The sequence below is a fragment of the Trematomus bernacchii genome, unplaced genomic scaffold, assembly GCF_902827165.1.
Source record: "Trematomus bernacchii unplaced genomic scaffold, fTreBer1.1, whole genome shotgun sequence".
In the NCBI taxonomy this organism is placed as follows: domain Eukaryota; kingdom Metazoa; phylum Chordata; class Actinopteri; order Perciformes; family Nototheniidae; genus Trematomus; species Trematomus bernacchii.
This window is the reverse complement of record NW_022987531.1, coordinates 1,619,659-1,646,527: the sequence shown is the minus strand read 5'-3', so window position 1 is coordinate 1,646,527 and position 26,869 is coordinate 1,619,659. Positions and strand designations below refer to the sequence as shown.

The following is a 26,869-nucleotide window of genomic DNA, read 5'->3' as shown; positions in this document are numbered from 1 at the left end:
AGCAAAACCCGTCCCTTCAGAAAGCCCCCCCTCCTCTTCCCCTCTTCTCTGAATGGTTGGAATAAACAATGCCCACACCTTGAACAGGCCACTGATTCCACAGCCATTGTTCTGGAGAGGATCGGCCAACAAGTGGCTCTCCCACTCTGTTATCACCGGACACTGTCTGCACTGGGCCTTTATGACTGTTATGCCACCACCACTAGCACCCCATCTCCTCTCGTGAATGACAGCGCTACCTTGGCTCTCACTGGCCTCATGTGCACCAAGAACAGGAGAGGAGGAGGAGGAGGAGGAGGAATAAAGAGGAGGGGAGCAGGAGAGGAAGAGCAGTGAATGGCACCATAACAATGCACTTGGGGGCCAGGTTGGCAAACACAGCTGGGCCAGCAACAGTGAAGCGTTTAATGAGTCATAACTCTAAAGAGACAGTGGGCTACTAAAACCACTTTTACTAGATTGCAGTCCCTCTCTTATACCCACACATTACTAGGAGTTTCATAGCTTAACCAAATATGTATATTAGCATAGCGTTGTGCACAAATGTCCCCATATGGAACAGATTGTCTATATACGATGAAACAGAGGGTGTAACACTCACCTCAATGACCTGTTTGGAGTCCAGCCTGAAGTTAAAGTCCCCGAACACGAAATATGGCAGCCTCTCATGCCGCTGGTCCGTGATCCTGAAACACATTACAACATTGTAGTCAGTTTTATACAGCCATAATCACAATCATCATTCCTCATCAACAGAAGTCTTTAATAACACTTCAAATCCTAACAACCACCATCTTGACAAGAATGAAACGACTTGTTAAGGTTTTTTGAAGCCTTCATTTGATGACTCCCCTGACCTCAGGGTAGTTAGTTCATGCAGGCCACAGCACCACCTGGTGGTGAGAACACTCCAATAGGAAGACCTGGGTCAGTCAGTAAGACTTCATGTGAAGCTTTTTGACATCCTTTGTGGTATGACATCATCTTTGGCACATCAGTTATAGGGCATTTATGATTCACCACAGGAAGGATGTAATAAAGTAAGGGACGAATAGAGAACATTCAAGAAAGCATGTCATCTGAGAGTTACATTTCCAGGAACAGCTGGGGCCTATGATGATGAATGAAACTGCTCGTATGTCATGATTGAGATAGAAAGCTGACAGACAGACGTCCCAAATATTCTATCCATAATAATCATTTTTTAAGTCAAGTCAATATTATTGGATAATTATCCAACAAAGTTACAATCTGAACCTCACACGTGATTTATATCCTTTGACACCATCCTTTTGGATGAAGAAAAACGACCCAAAATAAACTTTAAGATTTCTTTGGGTAACCAGTCCCTTATTGTAAAGAAAGACTTGAACCGGACACACACACACACACACACACCAAAAGACACACAGGCCGAATTCAAACCCGGGTCAAAGCCCCAGCACACGGGCCCCCAGCTCTACCAAGTGAGCTGTAAAGCAAAACACTTTTAACAGGGAAAGAAACAATTCTTTATTTACAACTGTTTGCATTCAGGAAATGCAATTTCCAACTTTACAAATAAGTGAAGGAAGACAGCATCTTTCAAAGGGATTTGAGAAAACAGTTCCAACAGTTCATTCTCAGCTGACACCACATGGAAATCAATAAATCCTGATCATCTCCTTTGATGGCAAAGAACATTCACTTTAGTAAATTGATCAAAGGGAGAGTGAAGCAGAGAAGAAACCTGAGGCTATGTTCCATGTTGGTCCTGTACCCATCCGTGACAGCTGCCTCACAGAGAGATAAGACGGCTGTAGATGTGTTGGGGGGGGGGGGGGGGCTCATGGGTTTACACGAGAGTCAGAAACAGGCTCTGAAGGACCGCGTGCCCCAGGCTCTGCTTCACTAGCAGTGCTCCTTATGGGACTTTTGATTTTTGATGCCTCCTAAGGGTGTTTTAATCTGGCATGTTTTACTGTCTCCTGTCTTGTGAATGTTGTTAATGTACTGTATGCATTGCTTTTTAAACCTTGGTATAGTGTCAGAGAATTTAGATCATCTGTGTCATGGACGACTTCCAAAACTCGGGAACCTCGTGAGCATCCCAGTGCTTTAAAAAAATAAAAGAACGCACCTAAGTGACATATAATTAACTCCTATGCCTCATCACCTACTTAAAAGTGGCTTTTCTACAGAGCGCAGATAGGAAATTAAGGTGGACGCAGCGTCTTGTGTAATTAATGATTCAGGATGCTTGGCTCGCTATCTCCACTAAACGCGCGGATAAATCTCACCGTGGACTTCCCAGGCCCAGATAACAATATATTTATGAGGCCGTAAAGAGAGAAGGAGCCTGCTCTTAGTGGTGGGTCTGGGCTTTGGCCGGCTGTCGTAAAGCACGGACACTTCTTCTGGGGGCAGAGAGAGGGAATGGCAGGGAGGCGAAGGTGACTGAAGTAAAGAGGAGGGGAACGCAGCTATTATATGAAATGGAGTAATTCTGACATTATATTAAAGAGAAACCTGTCTTTCAGCAGAACAGTCCCACAAAGACAGGACTAGCATTCAGGACGTCCTGTGCAAAATGACAGATGACATGTTTCATTGTTATAATTGATATGATTATTCATTTACAGGACTGTTCTAGCTATAAGATGAACAGTAGAAAGAGTAGAGTAAAGTAGAAGGATAGGAGAAATAATTTGATATGATCATATTTTATTTTTGAAGAATATGGATCCTTAGTTGCCTTCTTGTAGTTGCAATATGGGCTGCAACCAAGTAATGAGTAATGCTCTTGTTTATAAGCTATTTGGTTATGAACATGTTTCCATGTCACTGCCATTTATACCTTATATCAGTTATTTTTGGAAGAATTGAATGATAGAATATTCTCAGTGACTGACCAAAAAAATCAAACATCAATGCTTGACAGGTCACCAATAGATGATTCAAATAATCATCTTTCAATGGGAAAGGCAAAGGGACTTCTTAAAAAGCTCAAAAGTAACCAACAACACAAAGGGCCAAAAACAAATGAGATGCTCTGGTTGTGTGTGCAAGAGAAATATTTGTAACAGTCTCACAAGTGTTGTAGGTGTGTGCGCAAACACTTGTTGACATCTGAAACAGACTCACTGTGTGTGGCTGTGGCTAATTTATACACTCAACCTGTGACTGATGTCATTAATGACCTCACATCCTGGTGCTAAGAGACTCGGCTCTATTCAAACAGGGTTAGTGGTCAGTGTATCCTATTGGCTCCGATGGAGGGCAGTAAAATGGCTGTACACAGCGTCAGGGCAGTTGTTATAGGCGTGGGAACTCTTGTCTCCCTTGTGCTCTTAGAGAATGTACCACTTCTGCTGCTGTGAGTGACGAGTTTAAGCAGAAGAGAATGTAAATAGATAAATAATAAACTCTGTTTCACATGTAATCTGCATGATCATACAAAAAAAAAAGCAACTAGAGAATGCAATTCCGAAGTAATGTCCTTATTGATCTGCATCATTTGATGTTCAAACAGAGTTTTTGCATTGCAAAATGTGGGAGAAGAAGGCAATCAATAAAGGCGGCAGGATTTGTACAGATGATGGACATATGCCTCTCAGCATTCACACCAAATGAGAAAGTGTTTGTGTCCCACAGCCTGGGGGTCTTCCTCCTCTCTGTCCTGTAGCTTTATCCCGCTAACAGCCATGTCTAATACCCGCAGCCCGGCTGTTTTGTTTGCTGCTCCAAGGTATCAGCCACAGGTCAGAAGGTAACACTCTGTTTACACGATCATTTCCTAAAGCACTCATGGTGACCCGCTGGTGTGAAAGTTGACTTTTTTCTTGGCCTTTGTGGGGGGGGAAAACGAAGAATTGCAACATTAGCTACAGCTACTGGGCGTGAAAAGAGCCTGAGGGTGGGGGGTCCCGAGCTTGGGGGGCCTCTCGAGCTGACCCTCACCCTCAGCGGGGGCCCCATTAGCCTCGTCATCACAGTTCATTCATGGAAACTGTAACAGTGTCAGTGACATTCTCCCACAAAGACGCACTCCTTTACACAGTCTATAAACATGCTTCTCCGGGCCAATTCATCGCGCAGTGACACCCTGAAAGAGGCTCTTCACAAGGGCCGTTCTCACTGAGGCTTGGGCAGGGGCCTTCTTCAGGTCTTCCTAGGGGCCACACAAAGACTGGGGTCAGACGCTAATTTATAACATGGCCCCCGACTCTGCTCCCAGGCTCCTTTAACCACCAGCACAATGCAACCACAGCACATTCTCTGATTCTGATTGGAAAGCTCTCACACACAGTTATGGTGCCGCCAAAGGGAACAAATGCGCAAATAAACTGTGCCCACGAAAACATTGAAATGCTCCACGATAAGGACAACATCTTATTCTCAGAGATATCACTAGTACCATAAAACCAAATAAATCTTTCTCCTTCACCCCAGCCTCCATCCCTCACCGGTTCCTCACCAGATTACACGCTGTGATTGACAGCTAAACTGAGCCATAATAGACAGTCTATATGAGATTATGAGGGTGCAACGGGGGGCCATGTCACGATTATATTGACAAGATGACTTACCATAAGTTGTCCGCTCAGATTGGACTTTGCACACAATAGCAGGGCCGAGCGCAGTCATCCATTGTAAGTAAATGTTGAGATTTTGGGAGAATGTTAACATTGTGAAGAATGTGCTGGGTGACGTCTTTCTGAATAGGACAGGGGTGGCCCCTGACAGGACCTTTGACTCTGCGGGACGGCCAGGGGAGATGGGTGCTGAGGGGGTGCGAGGATGCTGCTGCGGTCACACAGAGGTTACTGAATAAGTCAGGTCGAGCCAACAGAACTGTCGAAAAACAGACTCATGATGAGGAAGACCCATTCAGTAGGTGGAGCCAACTGAGTAGAAATGTGAGGAGCTGTGCTCTGTGGCAAAAACGTCACTGCGCTGGCACTGCCGTTGTGTTTCTATGTAGAGAGCGGTGCCGCCCAACAAAACAGAACTGTACCCATGGCAATGCGCAGCGCTCAAAATTGTCGAAGAGCGCTGCTGAACAACTTTCACATTGTTTGCTGCTAACCATTTCGATGCAAAACCAATTAGATAGCAGCTGTGCTAAGTTACGCAAGCTAGCAGGGAATGAAAACTGAACTGGCTGTTTTCACCACAAAGCTCTAAGCCCAACTCATGTAGCACATTTCTGGCACTGGACAAAAGACCACCTGTGTAACTGGACTGGATTACCAGCCGAGCAAATTGAGCATCTGTCCTGGACACCAGGAGGGCCCACTAAGGTACACAATCAACTTGGTCCTTATTATGTATTTCTATCTTCGTACCTTGTGGTACAGTAAGGTCCCAATAACACCGATACACAACACAACAGGTGCAGCCATTACAACCTGTTGGGACAAATGTGTCAAGAAAAGCAGTGTGGCGCGAATGTCTGTGAGCAACCAGGAAATCCAAAGTGATTAACCGGAAAAAGATGTTGCAAAAACAAAAATTGGACTGATAGTTTGATATGAGTTACATCACAGTACAGTTAGGCCACACTATTGCCGCATCAACGATATTATTCTATTAAGCAAAGACGCTCCAAAACTAATTACACACACTTTGATTCAATTTGGGGTTAGGTAGCTTGCCAAAGGACACTTCAACATGTTGACTGTACGGGCTGGGAATCGGACCACTGACCCTCTGACAGGTAGGAGCCCATCCACCCCCTCAGCCACAGCTGCCCTCCATCATATAATACAATGTAACCTGAATAAAAACAGCAATAATGTTTTAAAATATTGAAGCCTATCGCATCATTTGATTGGCTGGACAAGTTTGGAATTGCTACAATACGCATTCAGCAGTAAACATGAAATATTTGAACATAGCATTTGTAGCGACTTGTCTCAGTGTGATCTGGGCTGTACACTCACTATTCCAGTGTCTGTGCTCACCTGGGTTCTTTTCCTAATAGTGGAACTGCACAAAACTGAAATAGAAATAAGTAATTGTGTCTCGTCAAGTTACTATTGACTGACCTAGTGAAGCCCTGTGAGGAAGTGATTAGGTTTAGGAACACCTGTTGGTTTCTGGGTTTAGGTGCAGACTATACTTAATGGGAACATAGACACAGAAAGGGGCACATATCAATGTGGGATACAATACAAGGTACATTTAGCTATGCCTGTGCTAGCTGGTCAAATAAATAAGGTAATTAGAGATATTACAATATACTGTGTATAAATAAATAAATATTGGACAGCCAAATAATACCAAAATAATTGTGGCACTAATAAATACAAACCGGGAGGATAAGCAAGATAAATCTACTTTGATGAACAGTTCTCATCTACAGTTTACATCATGTTAGTATATTAGATGTTCAGATTTGTACTTGTCTGGATAACAAAGGGATTATGTCAATTTTGGAGAATGGCAAAGCTGTATGGGAAAAAATGTCTGAAAGACCCATACCTAAACCATTTAGAGGAGACATTCAAAGTCCTTTGCAGGTGCTGGAGAGAGACTTCTCTTATATACGTGTGTGTGAGAAATAAACAGGTCCACTATGAGCAGGGAGACACTGGTGAAGATTAACCTCTGCTCCTGAAGGCCTCCCAGGGTGAGAAGGCAACACACACACACACACACACACACACACACACACACACACACACACACACACACACACACACACACACACACACACACACACACACACACACACACACACACACACACACACACACACACACACACACACACACACACACACACACACACACACACACACACACACACACACACACACACACACACACACACACACACACACACACACACACGTCATAATGAAACACTGCTGCTATAACTTGAAGTGGACACACACACTGCTCTGTTTAATAAAAGCTTGTGCCCTCATGGAGGATCTCTGTGATTATCCAGTCCTCCCTCCTGCAGCTCAACATGTCTATTGGCTGCAAACTGGCCGTCCTTTCTGTGCTCTTTCAGCCTGTTGTTCTGGGAAAAGCCCAAAGGGAAACATTTAGATTGGAGGGCTCTTTGAGACCCTCTGACAGTTGACTGATGACCGTCCATAAAATGACAAAGCATCGCTGTGTGGTGGCCATTGCGGCCCACTGCCTCCCCATGGGAAACTAATTGCTTTGAATTGTTAACGGCAACATTATTTTTCTGCCAATCATTGCTTTTCAATGCCCCGAAAATGAGCATGAAACAAGTCTTTTCAGCGAACAAAACAGTTAAATGTCCCCAATGTTGATCAAATTAACTTCAGCACTGTGACAATGGACTATATTTGTGTGAAAATAATGGCACGGCACAAAGGACGCCTTTATGCCAGGATTTCACAGTTGTAATGTAAAACTGTTCTCCCCTGAACCGGACCAGCCACTCTGAATGGGGGTTGGAAAAAAGAAACAAACTCCAAAACACAAAAGGCATTTTCTTTTTTAAGGAAGTGGAAAAGAACCTGTTGATTTTATCTCATGCTATCATTTCACGGTCTCATTCAGCAGACATGTTTTCCAACCTCTAGAGAGGCCAGGGGTTTCACCATCACTTCCATCACATCAGCTGTCTCACAGAGAAAACCTAAATAAGGTTATTTTGCACTGCAAACACACCATGCATATCGGTAGGGCTGCACCCTTTGGAAACAATGACTTATTGCGATTGCTTTGACAGATATTGCAAATGCAATAATGTTCACGATATTAGAGGGAATGATCATTTATGCATCATAGTTATAGACTTATTATCATTGGAAAATATATTAAACTGATTAGAGTGCAATTTCTTTAAGAGATATGCTCGAAACAATTGTCTTGTTAGGTCTTAAGAAAATCATTTGTCTGGCGGGATATCTCTGCAGCTACATACTAAATGCTATTTTAAAACATTTAGCATTACAAAAATATTGTCCATCCTGGAATTTGAATATTGCACTAGTCCATAAAGTATGACGTTTTTTTTTCTTTTTACATTGTGTGCCTCAAACACTATTAATCCTGGACATAATTATAAAACAGTGATTCTGCACATCAAGGCGTAGCTGAGTCAACAAGGTAAATAACTCTTGGAGCTCATGTGCTCACTTTCAAAGGACAGGAACACAGGCAGGGGATGCATTTGAAGCTTGGAAGTCCACACATCAGCGCTATAGAGCAGAGCTGTTTTGATGTGACTCAATAGTGAGGTCTGGCCGGCTAAACGCTGTTCCTTCTCAGCATTGTTCCCCTGAGGCCTTGAAGCACTTTGGAGATAAACACCGTTTAGCAGTTAAAAGGGCCACAGAGGAAAAGGCTTATCAGATGTCTCCTCAATGGGCCGTAAGCTGCATTATTAGGCCTGCGCCTCAGATAAGGTGGAGGCTGGAGTTTGATGCTCCGCAGCAGAACTGTGTGATCAGGCTCCTGATGGAACTCAGCCCCCCCCCCCCCCTGCCTTTTCAGAATCAGAATTCCTGTATTTTTCCCGCAACGGAGAGATTTACGGTATTACAACAGCAAGGGTATAGAGCAGATTAAGAGTAGACTTAGATACTATATAAAAAAGTATGCAGGCGTTATTAATAAAAAACACAATAACTAAAACAAATAAGAGATAAGTACACCATAGTTAACAAACAAGTTGCAGTATATTACAAAAAAAATGACCATATAAAAATATTGAAGTATATAAGTATCTGGTAATGTTTACAGATTGTAAATAAATTGAAGGAAAATGAAAGAGTAAATTGTCCGAGGGTATATCGCACATGCGTATATTGCGCAACGTTTTATATTCACAGGCAGTGTTATTTCCCATCAGGGATATTACAGTCTGTGTGTGTGTGGTGGTCTACCAGGGGTCTCTCCAATCCTGAGAGATTAGAGCTCAGAGAAGGCAGAGAGAAGAAGGGAAGGAGGGGGGAGTTTGGCTTTAGATATTCCCCCTGTCCCTTTTCCTGCTCTGCTTTCTGGGGGTAGGAGTCAGACTTAGGACAATGGCCAAAAAGATGGTTCCCAACCAGCCTGAATGGAACACTGTTGGTGGTAGCGCTGCATTCAAAGCCGGCCCGGGCACATTGTCCTCCCAGATTGGCGGAGGAGAATGGAGTTTGCTGGTGGCTGCCAAAAGGTTAGCAGCCTCTGTGAAAGGACCGGCCCATTATTCACTGCCCTTTACAGAGCCGAGCCTCCTTTGTGCTCCCCCCCCCCTTCCCTCTGCACCGCCAGCTCTTTCTCACTCCGCCGCTCCGGATCTGCGCCCGACAGTGTCCCCCAAAGTGTCCCCCAAAGTGAGGGAGTGAGGCGCGATGCCACCACTACCCCCCTAACCCCCCCCCCTGTACCCCTAGCAGCACTGGAGGAATGTAACTAAGTACATATACTCAAGTACTGTACTTAAGTAAAAAATGGAAGTACTTGTACTTTAGTTTTTGCTACTTTATGCTTTACTCCACTACATCTTGTTGGCAAATATTGCACTTATTACATTATTACATGTTCATATTTTTGATACATGAACTGAATTGAACTAATGCATTGTGATGTATTATTATTGCTGGAAATACCTGGCTGTCTAAAAAAAGTTCTCTCCACCTTAAAATGTTAATGGATCTCATGATAATCCAGTGATAACATATATATTATTCTGAAAATGGCATTTGCTTTAGAGCTTTAGTTAGAAGTTACACTGCAGATATTAGAATATTAATACAAATATAAATCGAATAATTCCTTATTATATATTATTATAGGTTTAGCCACTCAGTATTATATAAAGAAATTCAAATAAAACCATATTTTACCAAGTGCAACATTGAAGGGTAAACTAATTAATGCATACATAAATTATAATACAATATATTCTAAATATATGGCGCTTAAATGGGTCATTCTGCATAACGAGTACCTTTGGTAACTGTTACTTAAGTCACATTCTGAATGGACTTTTACTTGTAACTGAGTATTTTTACACTGTAGCATTGCTACTTTAACTTAAGTAAATCATTTCTTCCTCCTATATTAGGGGAGCCGGAACATATAACCCTCTCCCCACCACCCCCCCATCCCCATCCATGTCAAAAAAGAACCTTTAAATGATATGGCCTAGAAGTAACAACAAGGTTACCATTCACAACACAAAGGGGATTTAGAAAGAGGGAGCGTGGAAACTGCCACTCAGCCAACACCATTTCTATTCAATCCCCTCAGCCCCCCAGCTAAACCTCAGACACGCCGCTATTTAGGTGTATTTACAAGGAAGGGGAAATAAATCAGCTGAAAAAGCATGATGAAAGCAGAGGAAATACAATGAAAACACTTAAACGTAAGCGACAACAGCGCTGCTTTAGAAACTTCATCATGCCAGTAAATCCAGGTAAGTTACGGCATAATAAAAAGGCAAAACTCCAGCTTCTCTGTCCATTAAAAGCGGACCATTCTTACATCAAATCAAGAATGAAGCACAGGTCAAATATGACCTCTTATAGAGAATACTTTGAGAGGAGCCTCATAATTCACGAGCATCGGAGAGCCCTCTGATAATGTATGCCACCCATATACGCATGTAGTTAGTCAAAGTGGAGGCGGGGCGGGGGTGGGGGGGGGGGGCGCGTTGTGCATTCTGATGCCATTTGAATGGGAGGTCACCTGCTGCAAGGCTTTTATTGTGTGTTAGCGTGGCCAGGTATGGAGCAGGGTCGCACCGTGCACTCTCTCATGCTGCTGCGCTGCAAATGGATATCCCATAAATCACATTAGCCGGCCTATGAATGGACGGCCTCGCCTGTTTGTACAGAGGCTGGCTTTACCCAGAGTGAACACATCGTTACCATTCCAATAGGATTCTGAAAGCCTCCCCAGCAGAATTCAAAATGCTAAATGTTATTCTCAGGGTTGATCCTCTTGGGAGCAAGAATGTGCTTAAGGTATTAAATAGTTAATTAGATAGTTAGAGAATAATACGTCTAATATAAGATTGGGAATGTTGGCCTTATGGCAGTTCAGCAGGAGTCGGAGATGACCAACAACTTTAGGGTTCATCCTCTATGGACTTTCTATTTCAAATTTGACTGAGATAAGACCAATCGGTTTTGAGTTTTAGTGTCCAAAGTAGAAATGGTGACACCTCTGGGGATCATGAAAATGTTCTGTAAATGTCATTGCAATGGAATTAGGATTTGTCCATTGGGGAAAATATTTGTTCTTTTTGATCAAACCCATTTCGAGGTGTATCAATTTATCTTACAAGGGCACATTTTGAGCAGAGGGTGGTCCCAGGCAAAAAAAGGCGAGGGTCACGAAAACAAACCATTTCAATATCTTGGCAATCTGGTCAGTATTTTTTAAGTAATTTGACCAAAGTTTGTGATTCAGTAGCATTTCCCAAATGGGCAATTGACAAATACTTGGCTTCTTGCATGTGGGTGGGACAAAAACGTCAAATATGGGATTACACCTCAAGAAATAAATATGCTTATGTAAGGAGGAGATGGACGGAAGAAGAAAAGATAAAAGAGGAGTCCACAGACCGTGTAGTGAGTAAGACCCCCTGCTTTTGACAGATGTAATCCCTCTGCTTCTTCTCCAGTCTCACTCTAAACCTCCATTACTGTATTATTCAAGTTTTACAGTTTACTACATTTACAATACTTAAACATTTAAAACATCGATTACATAATGGCTGACACCGATGTCTTTAATGCATTATCAACACACTTAACATGCTTTATAATCTGCATATTAAACCCATTATAAGCATTTTATAAACACTTATTCAGTCAAGCCTCATCATACTTCATATTTTCTGGTCATTTACTGACATTGTTTTGCAAGGATTATAGTGTATTAGAATTCTCATATCTGTAATTCATTAAATATATTTGATATAGTATTCTTATCCCTGTTATAATGCATATAATGTCATCATTGTCATTGGTCACTAGGTTATTTAACAGAAGTAACACAATTCAAAGGGTATTGGAAGATATACATGTGAATCTGTTTATAAGTCTATAAGTTATTTCTTCCTTTAATGAAGGTTAAAAATGATAACCAATTATAACCATTGTTTTTGGGCTGGTAAGTGATGAAGACCTAGCAAATATGGTGAATATGTTGTAACCTGGATATACTTATTGTGCAGCATTATGTGGTAGTTGCTGTAATTATACAGTAACAGTCTATAAGCAGATCAAAACATATTGTTATTTTCTTAATTATACATCCTAGACATGGGGGTCATAGAAAATGCAAAGAAAATATCAGTTTCTATTACTTATAAATCATAAATATTGTGGAGATTCACTTCAAAAAGATGCAGGATAAATACAGAGATGTTTCATACGCAGGGATTCTCCCCACAGCCTCTCTTTCTCACATTTCAATGAAAACTGTGTTCAGGAATACAGTCTGGATGAAAGCGCATCCGTTGGGTTCCTACCTGTCTAAGACGTAGCCCAGCGCCTTCTGCCTGGTCCCGGAGTACACAGAGGGGCTCTTCTCCCACGCAATCAGGTTGGAGGCATCATGGAAAAGGTGGATGTTGACCAGATCAAAGGCACTGCGATGAAAGAACACTCAGTGACTTCATTATCCAGATGTATTCATCCATAAATGCACGCATAACACGAGACATTTCATTCAACCATTGCAGCAATTTCATTTCTTAATGAATCCATGAACTGCATTAAAACGTAATCATTGATAAAAGCTCGATTTCAGATGAGGGTTTGGATGAAACTCAAATGACAATGGACTTAAGTGAATGTGATGTGAAAGGCTGCTTTCTTGCTTGAGAAAGATTTCTGAAGTAGTCATTCTGTAAATGCTTTTAACATCCTGAATGATTTAGTTCCAAGAAACAAATAGAGTAAGCAAGTCTCTGAAATACAGAGGATTTCAAGTGGAGCTCTTTGCATGATTTTTCCTAGAGAAAAGAAAAACATCTTTTGATCAAATCAACAAAATCCTTTGAGTAGTCGATAAATAATAGAATAATAAAGCAACAAGGACACATTTTTACCAACTTGGTTTGAATGACCTGATTTCTCCTGAAGACACCCCCCTTGTAAGGCGGATCAAATCAATGCTATCTGACCCAGAAGGACTGGCTCTCCTCATGACGGCAGATATCTCTCCATACAAACACTAATCTGCTCTCCTTCAGTTTGTTCTGTCAGGCAGGAGCGAGACAGCTCAATGTACAGTGATGAACACCTCCCTGCAGATCCTATCAATCTGCTTTGTTTGCATGGTGTTCGGCAGCCCCCCCCCCCCCACCCAGAGGAATAGTCTTATCTCATGGGGCTTATTCTGCAGTGACAACCTGAACAAATGAATACATGCATGCTATCTCTGTCTCTCCCATCTCCCATCTCCCTATCCTTCTCCCTCTCTTGTCAAACGTCATGCCCCTATTAAATGCTTACCGTTTCAGCTCTTTAGTTCTCATGTCATCCTTCTATTAGATTACGACCCCCCCCCATCCTAGTCCCCCAATCCCCTGTTGTGCACGCTGGAAGCAAGCGTTTGTATTCATGCCGTACAGGTTCAATTGCATGTAATCTTTTTGGTCATCTGTCATATGCAACTGCTTGACTAACGCGATTAGGTTTAATCAGATCCCTGCTGCGTACTGTCCAGAGAGGGTTCAGCTGTGTGCTTTCTATGACCAGGACCACACGTCGCAGGGACACGCTGAGATAGAATCTCTGATCACAGCTGGAATGATGGGGGGGGGGGGAAGTGTCTCTGCAGGAACTCACCAGTCTGCCAGGGCCCATCGAGTCCTGATGAATCCCTTTCTGGACCACTTGCACTGCGGAACAGAGACACTCAATATTAGTCAGGAATAAGTCATCAAAATGCAAAAACGTTTACACAGTCATGGAACGATGTCTATCATCTGGTAGCACGATTTCACATTTTTTTCAACACAATCATAAACTATTATGTTGAATTTCTGGTAACTTATGAGTCCTATCTCCATAATGCTTTTGAAACATACTTGTGTTATAATCTGCTTGAAGCACAAGGCCAATACAAGCTACATTGATTACAATGACACATTCAGATAACAATGTCTATCGTTGGGAGCACGATTTTCACCACAATCATAACTATCACGTTGAATTTCTAGTAACTTTCTATGAGGCATATGTCTACAATGCATTTGAAACCCATGCATTATATTCTACTTAAAGCACAAGGCAAATGATAGATGTCTATCATCTGGGAGCACGATTTCACATTTCTTCAACACGATCTATCACCGTTGAATTTCCGGTAACTCATGAGGCATATGTCTGTTGTGCACGTTAAACTGCTTACATCATATAATCTGCCTACATCACTAAGTAAATGAAAGTTAGATTGATTTAACTTTCACGGTTGTGTAACGATGTCTATCATCGAGGAGCACGATTTAAAAAGAATTCTACACGATCATAAACTATTACATTGAATTTTGGTTAACTTTATCGTAATAGTATATCATTATTAAATAGATATTTGTATACAAGGATAATGAATATTATTGATTTGACCACTGAACACTACTTCAAGAGTTGTTTAAATATATCTTTCTTTTATCTTATTGAATTTACCACATTCCTACATCGTGTACAGAAACATGGCATACTGTATGTCTATTATGCACATTACTTGTGTTAGTAATCTACTTAACCCTTGTGCCCTCCTCGAATTTCCAACCTTTCACCATTGCTATTAAATCCTCATACATCAATATCTACTTTTTGTTTTTCATGAATCACTAAAACAACTTCAAAACTACCAAACATTCAATCATTTTCAGGATTGTAACCCTTTAAATGCCTGATTCATTATTTGAATTATTTCATTATTAATGACAAAAAAACACAAAAAATTAAATTGCTTCAATATAATAATTAGTAGGGGGATGGGACTTTAGTGGTTATTAGAGTCTTGGATGTGTCCAAGATTAGCAACAAAATTGATTTGACTGCATTATTATTGTTTACGCAGTATCAGATACTACCTCTGGACAACTTTGTGGCAAAAATGTACACGCCCCAAAAAAACTGCTGCTTTTTTCATGTGTGTGTGTGTGAGTGTGAGTGTGAGTGTGAGTGTGAGTGTGTGTGTGTGTGTGAGTGTGAGTGTGAGTGTGAGTGTGAGTGTGAGTGTGAGTGTGTGTGTGTGAGTGAGAGTATCTGTAAGCATGCACGGATCATTTCATGGGTAAAAAAGGCCATCTTTTGACGGATGTGTTTCATGTGTCTTTGAAGAGGTGCTTGATTACTCAAAAACAAAAAACAACTGTGTGTATGCACCTGGCTTGAACACACTAACAGAAGGGGTCCAGAGGGTGCAAAATGCATCACGAGAGTATACAAAACATGTAAGAGTAAACGACAATGGATTTAAAAAATGTGACTCAAAAGAAGACTTCTTACAAAATGCCATGCCAAAGCTGGAACACAGCTGAAATGATCTCTCCAGATCAACAAACAAAGTCAGGAAGAATGTACAAAAATGCCCGAGGAGGGCACAAGGGTTGCACAAGGCAAATGAAAACTAGAATGGTCAAAGTTTCACAGTCATGTTACAATGTCTGTGTCAACACATTTCACAAAACTGTATTGGGTTAGTCAATAGTAATAATATTAAGGTGAACCTATTGTATGTGAAATTTGTTGACATAATACATTTCATTAAAGTCAAAGTTTCAGTTTTTTCAGTGTGGGACCACAATTTCACAATGTTTTGACTGCATCATAAACTATAACATAGTTTATTATATGCATTATAATCTGCTTACAACCTCAACATCATTATATTATTCACTCATAAATACTCATAATGCTTTATAATAATAATCATTATTAAGATGTTTTTATTAGGATTTATAAGGTTACGTTTCTTAATACCGGGTGAAAACCTGAATTCATACATTTTTTTAAATATATTTATCATATCAATGTTAAGTGGACATTAAACAGAGAAATATGTATGAAAAACGAAACAATCCGTAATAAAGAATTGCATGTTTAAGTTCATTTGTTTTTGTTGAAGAATTCACCTGGTCACATGACATCCATAACCTTGATGTGATATTAAGTGGGGAGGGACAAAATGTCTTCCTCAAAAGAGGGGTAGGACAGAATCACTTACTTAGATTAACTTATAATCATATTCAAGTGCATTACAATCACTGCTATAATGAGATATAGATCAGATCTGAAAGATAATCCTGTATTGCAACTATGGGAACAACAATACATGTCATTATTATGATCCTTGCAAAAATAGAAATATCTATTTTAAAATGTTTAGGAGACTTGAGCTCATAAGTCACTTAAAAAAACTATAATGTGATATAATTATTCTTTTTGTATAATGCATTACAAGCATGGGGGTCATACACATGATACAGAATATGCATCCAAAAGAGAATGTCAAGTTGATGTACAGTATTGAAAACACTTTTGAGGCACTTCTTCTTCTTTAATGACATCCATCTAATGTTATTGTATGCGTGTTACTGTGGAGACAATATTAAATGATTATAAAAAATACTTAAATTAAGTAAAAGTACATCAAACTTGTACTTAAGTACAGTAGTTAATAACAAATGTTCTTATTTACTTTCCACCAATGATGTTTATATGTCCATCTGTAATGGATATCATTTCCTTAATGCAGACAAATCTGTGTGGAGATAATAATGCAGATGCCTGTTTCATGGCTTTAACGCATCACTTATGGAGGAGAGTTATACAAACGATACTGAGTATTGAACCGAGCACATTCAGTTTGCAGCTGTTTGATCACATCCCACAGCCCTGAGTTAATTATTCAATCACAAGTCCAAAGACCTTTCTCAAACAGCACATGATTCCCCATGAAGCTGCTTATTAAATGAGAGACAAATGTATGTTGTGAGTGTTCTCGTTCTGAGAAGAAACATAAGTGTCTTCCCTCAGCCTCTCTCCTTTACCGGCTATGGCTCTCTGAGACTCCTAATGGGGAGTTAACTGCAGTGATGAATAAACTAATTATGGGCAAGGTCACATAATTACAAATTGACTAATTTTATTTTTTTCTTCAACTCAGATGCAAATTAAAAGGCTAAGAGGTATTTGATTGCACCTCACATCTTTCAATCTGCATTAGTACAAGATTAACTGTATCAAATTGAATTACATTAGCATACTTGAATTAATCCATACTGCCTGTGCAGGATGTATGGGTCCAATTATAACTGGCTGTCCCAATATCGTGACTTTGAAAGGAGCAAATGGAATTAGATGTGAGTGTCACACTGCAGCAGAACAAATTCACCTTACACTTTAGGAAAAAGAACGTTTTAACCTAACTAGATCGGAATATTTTAAAATGAGAAACAAATGCAGTGAAGGTTTCTACGGCTGGAGCCAAGTTAGATTTATTTTTATTTTATTATGTAAAGGATTAACTACATTAATTGTTGAGTGATTGAGGTATCACCTAAATGTTCATAGCAACACAAAACACAACCTTTTTGGTGCTTTAAAATTGTAAAAAGAAACGTATAATAATAATAACACTATCCTTTTCTGAGTGATGTTAATGCACAATCTATTTGGAGATTTAATGTCAGAAATATAAAAATATAAACTCCTACCTGGCATTTTTTTAAAGGGGCCCAATTATGCTAATTGTCAGGTTCATATTTGTATCTTATGGCTTTAATGTTCAAAAAGCTCTTTATTGTTCTCATACTGCCTGTGCTGCAGCACCTCTTTTCACCCTCTGTCTGAAACCAGAGCCCAGTCTGCTCTGTTGTGATTGGTCAACAGCTTAGCGATAGCCCGCCCCTTAGCCTATCATGTCACTTTGTTGCGGAAGTAAACACACTACAGGGAAGGGAAAACACCCCAAAAAGCACAATAGCCTTCAACCTTTAAAAATTAGAATAATCAATTGAAAACATTTTTTAAATGATTAAACGCCTTATTTTTATTAAACCTATCTCGACTTTTTAGGGATCCACAGGAACCTGAATAAGAATTGAGTAATTGCATTATGTGCATTTGGACAAAATGAATACTTGATCACACGACACATAGACATCCATTAGCGTTCTGTATATGCGTTTGTGGATGTAAAGTTTAGGAAAGAAAGTCTTAGAGTGGGGCGGATGTGGAAGGACATGATGGAGAGTTAGTCTTTTGGGGATGGGTGGGGGGGTTACTTGCTCAGTGCCTGTACAAGCTCTGACTGCAGCCAGAGACGTTTAATCTCGATTTAATTTAAAGAGCCATTAACTACAATCGCAGCATTAAAATCCATCACTTCCTTGACACCCGGCCCCAGATTGCCCCATTTCCTCCACGTATGAATGATTGACCCCCTGCTTCATCGCTTCCTTATAAACACGCTCACAACACACCGAGCACGGACCAGTCCCAGTCGAGTGGAACAACATCTACATACCAGGAAGTAAGACGCAAAAAAACACACTCCGCTCTGCCGTCCATTTCACCCAATTTAAGTGCTTTTATTTTGTAATGCAAGTCCGGTCTGAGATGATTATCTGGCGCAATCAATCAAAGAGTAGAAGAAGAGAAGTGTCTCTGCCAATCTATTGGTTGACATGATGACATCATGATTTGGTTGCTGCAGCTGAGATGATGACACAGATGCTGTCCGGACCCATTTAATCTCCTGCTGGAACATCACCACCACCCCCGCCCGCCCGGCGACCACACACACACACACACACACACACACACACACACACACACACACACACACACACACACACACACACACACACACACACACACACACACACACACACACACACACACACACACACCACACACACACACACACACACACACACACACACACACCACACCACACACACACACACACACACACACACACACACACACACACACACCACACACACACACACACACACACACCACACACACACACACACACACACACACACACACACACACACCACACACACACACACACACACACACACACACACACACACACACACACACACACACACACACACACCACACACACACACACACACACACACACACACACACACACACACACACACACACACACACACACACACACACACACCACACACATCACACACACACACACACACCACACACACACACACACATCTTTTTGCCGCTGCTTTTAATTGAACTATTCATATCTTACACTGCAGTGTCACTTTTATTCATGAATGTTATACCTGTGGTATTCTATATTAGCTTGTTTTATGTTTTATTTTACTCTCTTTGCTTTTTAACAACTGTTTTGCATCTATTTTATAATGTGTTTCCACTGCAATGGACTGAACAAACTGAAACATTGACTTTAAATGTATTATGTCAACACATTTCAAATACTTGTATGAGGTTAGTTTAAAGCAAGAATATGAAGTTGGACCTATTTGAACTCAATAGTATTGCTAAACCTAATACAGTTATGTGAAATGTGTTGACATAATACATTTAATTAAAGTTAACGGTTCAGTTTTTTCAGCGCTTTTTAGATTTTTTGAAAGCACTTTGAATTGCCTTGTGTTGAAAGCTGCTATATAAATTAACTCGCCTTGCCTTAAAAAACGGATGAATTTAGCACATGTGTTATGTCACAGTTCTTATGAACAGGTATTTGGATTGAACGGAGAGGTGACATGTAATCATATCATATATCAGGGTGGGGGGCTATAAAGAGTCAGTGAGAGGGGACGGGGATGGGGGACGGGGGGGGAGTCAGAGGGCGGCGGTAAAAGGTCACGTGGCTCGGGGTGACATTGGCTGACCTTCCACAGGTCAGCGGTGGCGTCTCCGCCCATGACAGTGATGAACGGTGGCTACACAGAGGGGCACATCCAGGGCTGTCGGGCAATACATCACTCACACACACACACACACACACACGGGATGGGAAAGAGACAGACAGACAGGAAATAGGAGGAAAGATGGGGTGATGGAGGGATGCAGGACCATCGGATTCGCTGGAAACTCTCCAATTGTGACCGAGGGAAAATTACGCGCCAATAAAATGCCAGACGTGACACTGTGTATGTGTGTGTACACACACACACACACACACACACACACACACACACACACACACACACACACACACACACACACACACACACACACACACACACACACACACACACACACACACACACACACACACACACACACACACACACACACACACACACACACACACACACACACACACACACACACACACACACACACACACACACACACACACACACACACACACACACACACACACACACCACCGGTCCATCCAGTTTGATTCTTTGACCTTTCTTATATTTCTGCTCAAAGTCCGACCCCCATAAATAATATTATGATGTTTGGAGGGGGGTGATAGAAGAGTGCAAGGCAAGGATGGGGGGGGGCAGCTTACACAAAAGCCATGTGACAGAAATGCACTGTGAGTAATAAGTAATACACACAAACGCTGATTGATTTGAGCTCTGCTAGACAGTCACATTTATCTTTACTCCATCATCTAGGGGGGCCCATCAAATAAGAGAGGGTCTCACATGGGGGTTATGTGACAGGACAGCCTCTGTGTGTGTGTGTGTGTGTGTGTGTGCGTGTGCGTGTGTGTGTGTGTGTGTGATGAAGACGCCAATATGAACAGAGGACAGTCCTAACCCTAAAGCCATGTTTCTGTACACGATGTAGGAATGTGATAATTTAATAAGATGAAGGAAAGATTTATTTAAACAACTCTTGAAGTAGAGTTCAGTTGTAAAATCAATAATATTCATTATCCTTGTATACAAATATCTATTTAATAATTATATACTATTACGATAAGCAGTATTTTATTTCACTGTACAGCAATACATTTGTTGTTCTAATTGACTTGCATATTGTTAATTCTTCCTGCATAAACAGCACATTAGTCTTGCAACATTCTAGCACTATTTCATTTGTATTCAGTTTCTTCTTGCACTATTTGTATAGTATAGGTGTTTTCATTGCTTATCTACACTGTAGCTGTGCATATTACAATGCACCTTTGAACCTTGAACCCTATGTCATGTTACTGTATACGATGAACACTGAAAAAACGGAAACATTGACTTTAAGTTCATGTATTATTTAAACACATTTCACATACCTGTATTAGGTTAGTTGAAAGCAACAATATTAAGTTTAAATACAAAATATTTTTGTTCAACTTAATGTTATTGCTTGCAACCTAATACAGTTATGTGAAATGTGTTTACGTAATACATTTCAGTCAACGTTTCAGTTTTTCAGTGTAGGAATATGAAGAGCTTTTAGAATACATATGGTAAATTCCAAATAATGAAATAAAAATGATGGATTTAAATTGCCAACATTTTCACAGCAGAGTTCAGTTGTAAAATCCATTATAATTCTGATCTTTTTACACAAAGACAAATGTGTGAAAATCCTTGCTTTAGCTTTCATTTCAACATTATCCCCTCATTTATGAGCTGTTGCAGTCTCATGGATCAGCCTGTCACAGATCCGCGTCACAGGTGTCTGTCAGGTGATGGATGCGGGGAGCATTTTACAAGCGATGCCCGTTTAAATGACTTCATCTCCTTAACGTATACGCACGGCATCTGAGAAGTACACACACGCGTTTAAATCAAAGCAGAACACACGAGGGAAGTTAACTTTCATCGGGGGCAGAACTTGAGAGTAATCACAGCCCCAAATCAGAGCTGACTACAGAGGGCACTAAAAGGGTATGAGAAGTCAATGCTTTTATGGAGACGCCGTGGTGCCAAACAACAAATACAAACTCATATGGATGTTGATCTACAGCCTGTCCGCTATTCAGTTCCCTCTGCTTTTATTTTTTTCTTCCTACGGCTGTGTAAAACGATCAATAGCAAGGGCACATTAAGGTCTGGGTCGTATACTTTATTTATATAAGGCAATGACATATCCTTATGATGCAATGGTTTTTGGAGGCATGTATTACTGCGCCAAACAAATAAATATATGTATGCTCGCTGGGGAGGTGGAGAGATTGACGGAACAACGGGAAACGACAAGCGCCCCAAATCCATCACGGCGATCTTTCAAAAGGAATGCGCCCGCGATTTTGTCCACTTCCTTCTTATTCAGCATTTCAATTAATGTCCCTGCTTCCCTCTCCTTCACTTACAGCCATAACTCAGGGTGGGATTACGGAGAGAACCGGTGTTTTGCATATGGAGGGTCTGTCGCTTAAATCAGAATCAAACGAGCGTAGGAGAAGAAAAGAGCCACAAGCAGCAGGGGGAATTGACTTTACCCAGTATTTTATTTTATGACATTGAGTTTGAGCCACTTTTAAAAGATGAAATAGAAAGCCATCATCACATGATATAGGTTCATTGAAAATGGATGCTTTAAGAGCAGTAAATAATATAGAGATCTTAGTTTAGCTTGATTTCTGATTCCTTTCAGCGTCAGTTGGATATTATGTGAAACATTTTGCACTAAAGGTAAACAATTCTCCAATGAATGTGAGACGTGCAGGAAAATAAACCGTATGACGGAAATGTTTTTTTCCCCTTCATATCATATTGGTAACAGCTTTGTTTTATTTGTAATAGCCTTTTTAGTGGTGTTAATGATTATTTTGATTTTTTTTGTAATTTTTTTTTTTTTTTTTTTTGTCTTTCATGACCATTTTTGAATATATATATATATCTTACTTCTATGCATTTTTTCACTTTTTGTGAAATACAAATATTTTCTTTAAATACAAAATATTTCAATAAAGTTTTTTTGTATTCCTTTCAAGTAATGTACAGTATATGCACAAACAGTTGCTGGTAAGTATGAGTATGTCCTGCTCTTTTAATTGAGTGTAAATAGAGCATCTTTGGGTTGCAGACAAAATCAGCAGTTTGTGGACATCACTTTTCCTTCTGGAATATTGTCGTTGGTTGATTTCGAAAGCAATGCTGCAGATGAATTGATAATTCAAATATCTGCAACCTGCAGACAGAATCCCCATGTGTTCAAACACACACCACTTCAGTGTGAGGGAACGTACTGAATGACATTTGGTTTCTCTTTTACAGACAAGCATGCACGAGCCCTCCCACCATGATGTCATCAGCATCACTGACACTTTATTAATGGGGGACTGTAAAGAGAAGAGCAGAGGAACACACACCTGTCTCTCAGCAGAGAAACACACACACCTGTATCCCAGAAGAGAAACACACACATCTGTATCCCAGAAGAGAAACACACACATCTGTATCCCAGAAGAGAAACACACACACCTGTATCCCAGAAGAGAAACACACACATCTGTATCCCAGAAGAGAAACACACACACCTGTATCCCAGAAGAGAAACACACACATCTGTATCCCAGAAGAGAAACACACACACCTGTATCCCAGAAGAGAAACACACACACCTGTATCCCAGAAGAGAAACACACACATCTGTATCCCAGAAGAGAAACACACACACCTGTATCCCAGAAGAGAAACACACACACCTGTCTCCCAGCAGAGAAACACACACATCTGTATCCCAGAAGAGAAACACACACACCTGTCTCCCAGCAGAGAAACACACACATCTGTATCCCAGAAGAGAAACACACACACCTGTCTCTCAGCAGAGAAACACACACATCTGTATCCCAGAAGAGAAACACACACACCTGTCTCCCAGCAGAGAAACACACACATCTGTATCGCAGAAGAGAAACACACACACCTGTATCCCAGCAGAGAAACACACACATCTGTATCGCAGAAGAGAAACACACACACCTGTATCCCAGCAGAGAAACACACACATCTGTCTCCCAGCAGCCACCTGCTGTCACTCTCTAACCTGCTCTCAGGATTCTGTCTGGAAAACTGCATCAATTCCAAAGATGTCTTTTTTTGAGAACTAGTTATGATAAACAATATACCTATATATATATATAATATATCCGAATGTGTAACATACCACAACTCATCTAAAGCTATGGGGGATGTGGCCTAAATCAGAATCAAACTAGTGTAGGAGGAAAAGGGGTTACGGTTAAGGAAGTGATTTCACAGTTCGAGCTACTTTGAAAAGCTGAACTAAAAAGCCAACTAAATCTTAATAAAGGTTTCAATTCTGAAGACACATCTTTCTCTGAGAATGAGTTGTGAGCATGTTAACACGACCTGTCCTCTGTGTGTTTGTTGTAAATAAATCAGTTGGGGTAACTTCCCAATTGCGTACGATACATAACACCACTTATCCAAATCTACAGTAGAGGGGCTGTCGCTTCAATCAGAATCAAACAAAGAGGAAACAAGTCTTCAGGGTAGGGTTAGCCTGCTACTAATAAAAGCTGAAATAGGAAGCTATCATCATTTGAATTTAGGCTAAATTCCAAAAATATGTATTTTTCTGAGAGTTAGTAATAAGCATGTAAACAAGATACCTGTCTTTCTTTTAATCAATTCAATTCAAGGTAAGTTGTGATATTTGACACTACTCATCGGAAGCTTCAGAGGGGTTGTTGTTTCATTCAGAATCAAATAAGTGTTGGAGGAAAAAAGGAGTTGGGGTAGGTGCGTCTTTTATAAGATGAAGTAGAAAAGCACCATCATTTTGATTAAGGTTATATTCCAAAAATACATTTGTTTTTTGGACATAGTAATGAGCAAATACATTTACCTGTCGTCTGAGGAATAACTCAGTTGGGTTACCTTTCTACATTTGGTACAATCCATAACAGCACTGAAGGGCTTTGGATCCTCAGTCAGGATGAACAGAGTGAGGGTTACCTTGCTACTTTTAAATGCTCAAGTAGAAAGCTATCATAATCTTGATGTAGGTTGAATTAAAAACAACACAGGTTTCTTTTTTGAGAATTAGTTATGAGCGTGTAAACAAGATACCTGTCCTCTGTGTTTGTTGTAATTTATTCAGTTGGGGTATCTTTCCAAATGTGTTCAAATACAAATACACTACTCAACTATGGCTATGGATGAGTTGCCGTTTATTTACAAAAACAAATCTTCTTTTTCAGAATTAAAAAAAACGGAGAGCTGGGACTCGAGCAACTGGTTTGGGTGGCGTTCTGTCCGGCCCAAGATCCCCGTGTAATAGGATTCCTCAAAGCTGCAGATGGATGGCAAATCTAGGCGGTTTCATCTACTAAAAGAGGGCATAAATCACGGGCAGAGGAAGCGGGGACGAGGCAGGGGTTATCACCAGTCTGCCTCCCTCATGAGAGCTTTGCATTAAAGCATTAGTGAAATTAATTCATCTTTCATAAGAGGTTTGAGCAGTATCTGTGATCTATGATAACAACCAATTTCTCACTACGGAGGGGCCGGAGGGAGGCGGAGGGAGAAAAGAAAAATACTCGGCGACCCTGATAGACTACACAAATCTGCTCTTTTTAAATGGGCTAACATTATCTGGAGTGCTGCTCTCTGGAGCATCATCCCAGATTCATATCCCAGCCGGGAAAGAGGCATAAATCACCGGGCAAAACTTTTCTCATCTGCCCTCCCCCCCCCCTTACACACACACACACCTTCTTTCTCCCTACATCACTCCCCTCATCCCTCTCACGCTGCCAGGTTTGTTTTGTGGTTTTCGGTGCTTGTCCCGTTAAACGCAGAACAATGCTTTCTGCTGTAATCATTTTAAATGGCTTTGCGCCTCAATCAGTGTAATTGGTTTTAGATCATCTGTGGAATGGGAAAGTGGGAGATGTTTGTGTGCGTGTCTAGGGTGGGGAGTCGTGCAGTGTGTGAAAGAGACGGAAATTGGGGGGAAGTGTGTGAAGGGGCCGTATCCATCTGTTTTGCATATATTTGCTCGGGGGGCCGTCGGAGCATGGTTGACAGATGAGTGGGGAGTGCAGGGATGACACACGGCGGTCCTGCTCTTTATTACTATATCAGCACAGCCATGCTCAGCTCCCTCTGATAACACAGAACCAGAAACACAGCGCAGTGAGCGGAGAATTGCAGCGCGGGACACAGTCAGGACTTTCTCCGTCAGCGTTTGATTTCTTTTTGACTGATTTGTCTTCAAATCAGCCGTGTGTGTGAGCCGGGAAAAAACACGACTCCAAATCAGGAACATACACAAAAAACGAAATGGCTTTTGGAAATTGATTTGATAAAAAGTACTAAAAATGAAATCTAGTTTTGGGGGGAAATGTATTAAGTTTGGCATTTAAAAACTCAATAGATCAAGTGATTATATGACTACTTTTTCATTCAAAACATCAACATTCATTAGCTCAGTCTAAAGGATATTGTATTTGTCTTCAAATGAGTGAAACCTTTGTGGATTTCCTTGAACTAGGAAGAAAAATGACTCTAAATCAATAAGATATACTAAAAACTAAATGGCTTTGGGAAATGAATTTGAAAGAACTACAGTACGTCAAATAAATCTAGTTATTGTGGAAAGTGAAGTTTAGCATTTAATTACTCAATAGGTCAATCCAAATGCATTGGTTTGAGGCCAAAGGCTACTGTACTTTAACAACTGGTTGGTTCATTTTCCTTTTTTAAATAAGCAGCTTTATTAAACCTGCATACTGAATGTGAAGAAGTGTGTTCCTTTGTCACAGCACGTCTCAGCAGGAAGCTGTCATCACATGATAACGCCAGCATCAGTGAGCAAAGTGTGCTCAGTATTACCCACCTCAGGGAAGTAGTCCTGGGGAAACTTCTCCTTCTCCAGCGAGGGGGTGCTTTCTAGTGTCTCTGAGTACGTTTCCTTCCCCACGACCTTCTTGAATTTCTTGGCTGAAGTGGATTTTGAAGAGATAGAAGGAAAGGGGGAAGGAGG

The 26,869-nt window shown here is 40.8% G+C and overlaps 1 protein-coding gene across 2 annotated transcripts in view; it reads right to left on the bottom strand.

Moving 5' to 3' along the window:
* Positions 1-26,869, bottom strand: part of LOC117475901 (inositol polyphosphate-5-phosphatase A) — a 163,768-nt gene that overhangs the window by 47,108 nt on the left and 89,791 nt on the right. For both annotated transcript variants that reach the window (XM_034122248.1, XM_034122256.1), the window contains exons 6-9: positions 26,723-26,826; positions 13,766-13,818; positions 12,442-12,561; positions 602-686 (exon numbers count right to left, since the gene is read on the bottom strand). In XM_034122248.1, the coding sequence (XP_033978139.1) occupies positions 602-686; positions 12,442-12,561; positions 13,766-13,818; positions 26,723-26,826 (362 nt within the window). The remainder of the gene's footprint in view (positions 1-601; positions 687-12,441; positions 12,562-13,765; positions 13,819-26,722; positions 26,827-26,869) is intronic.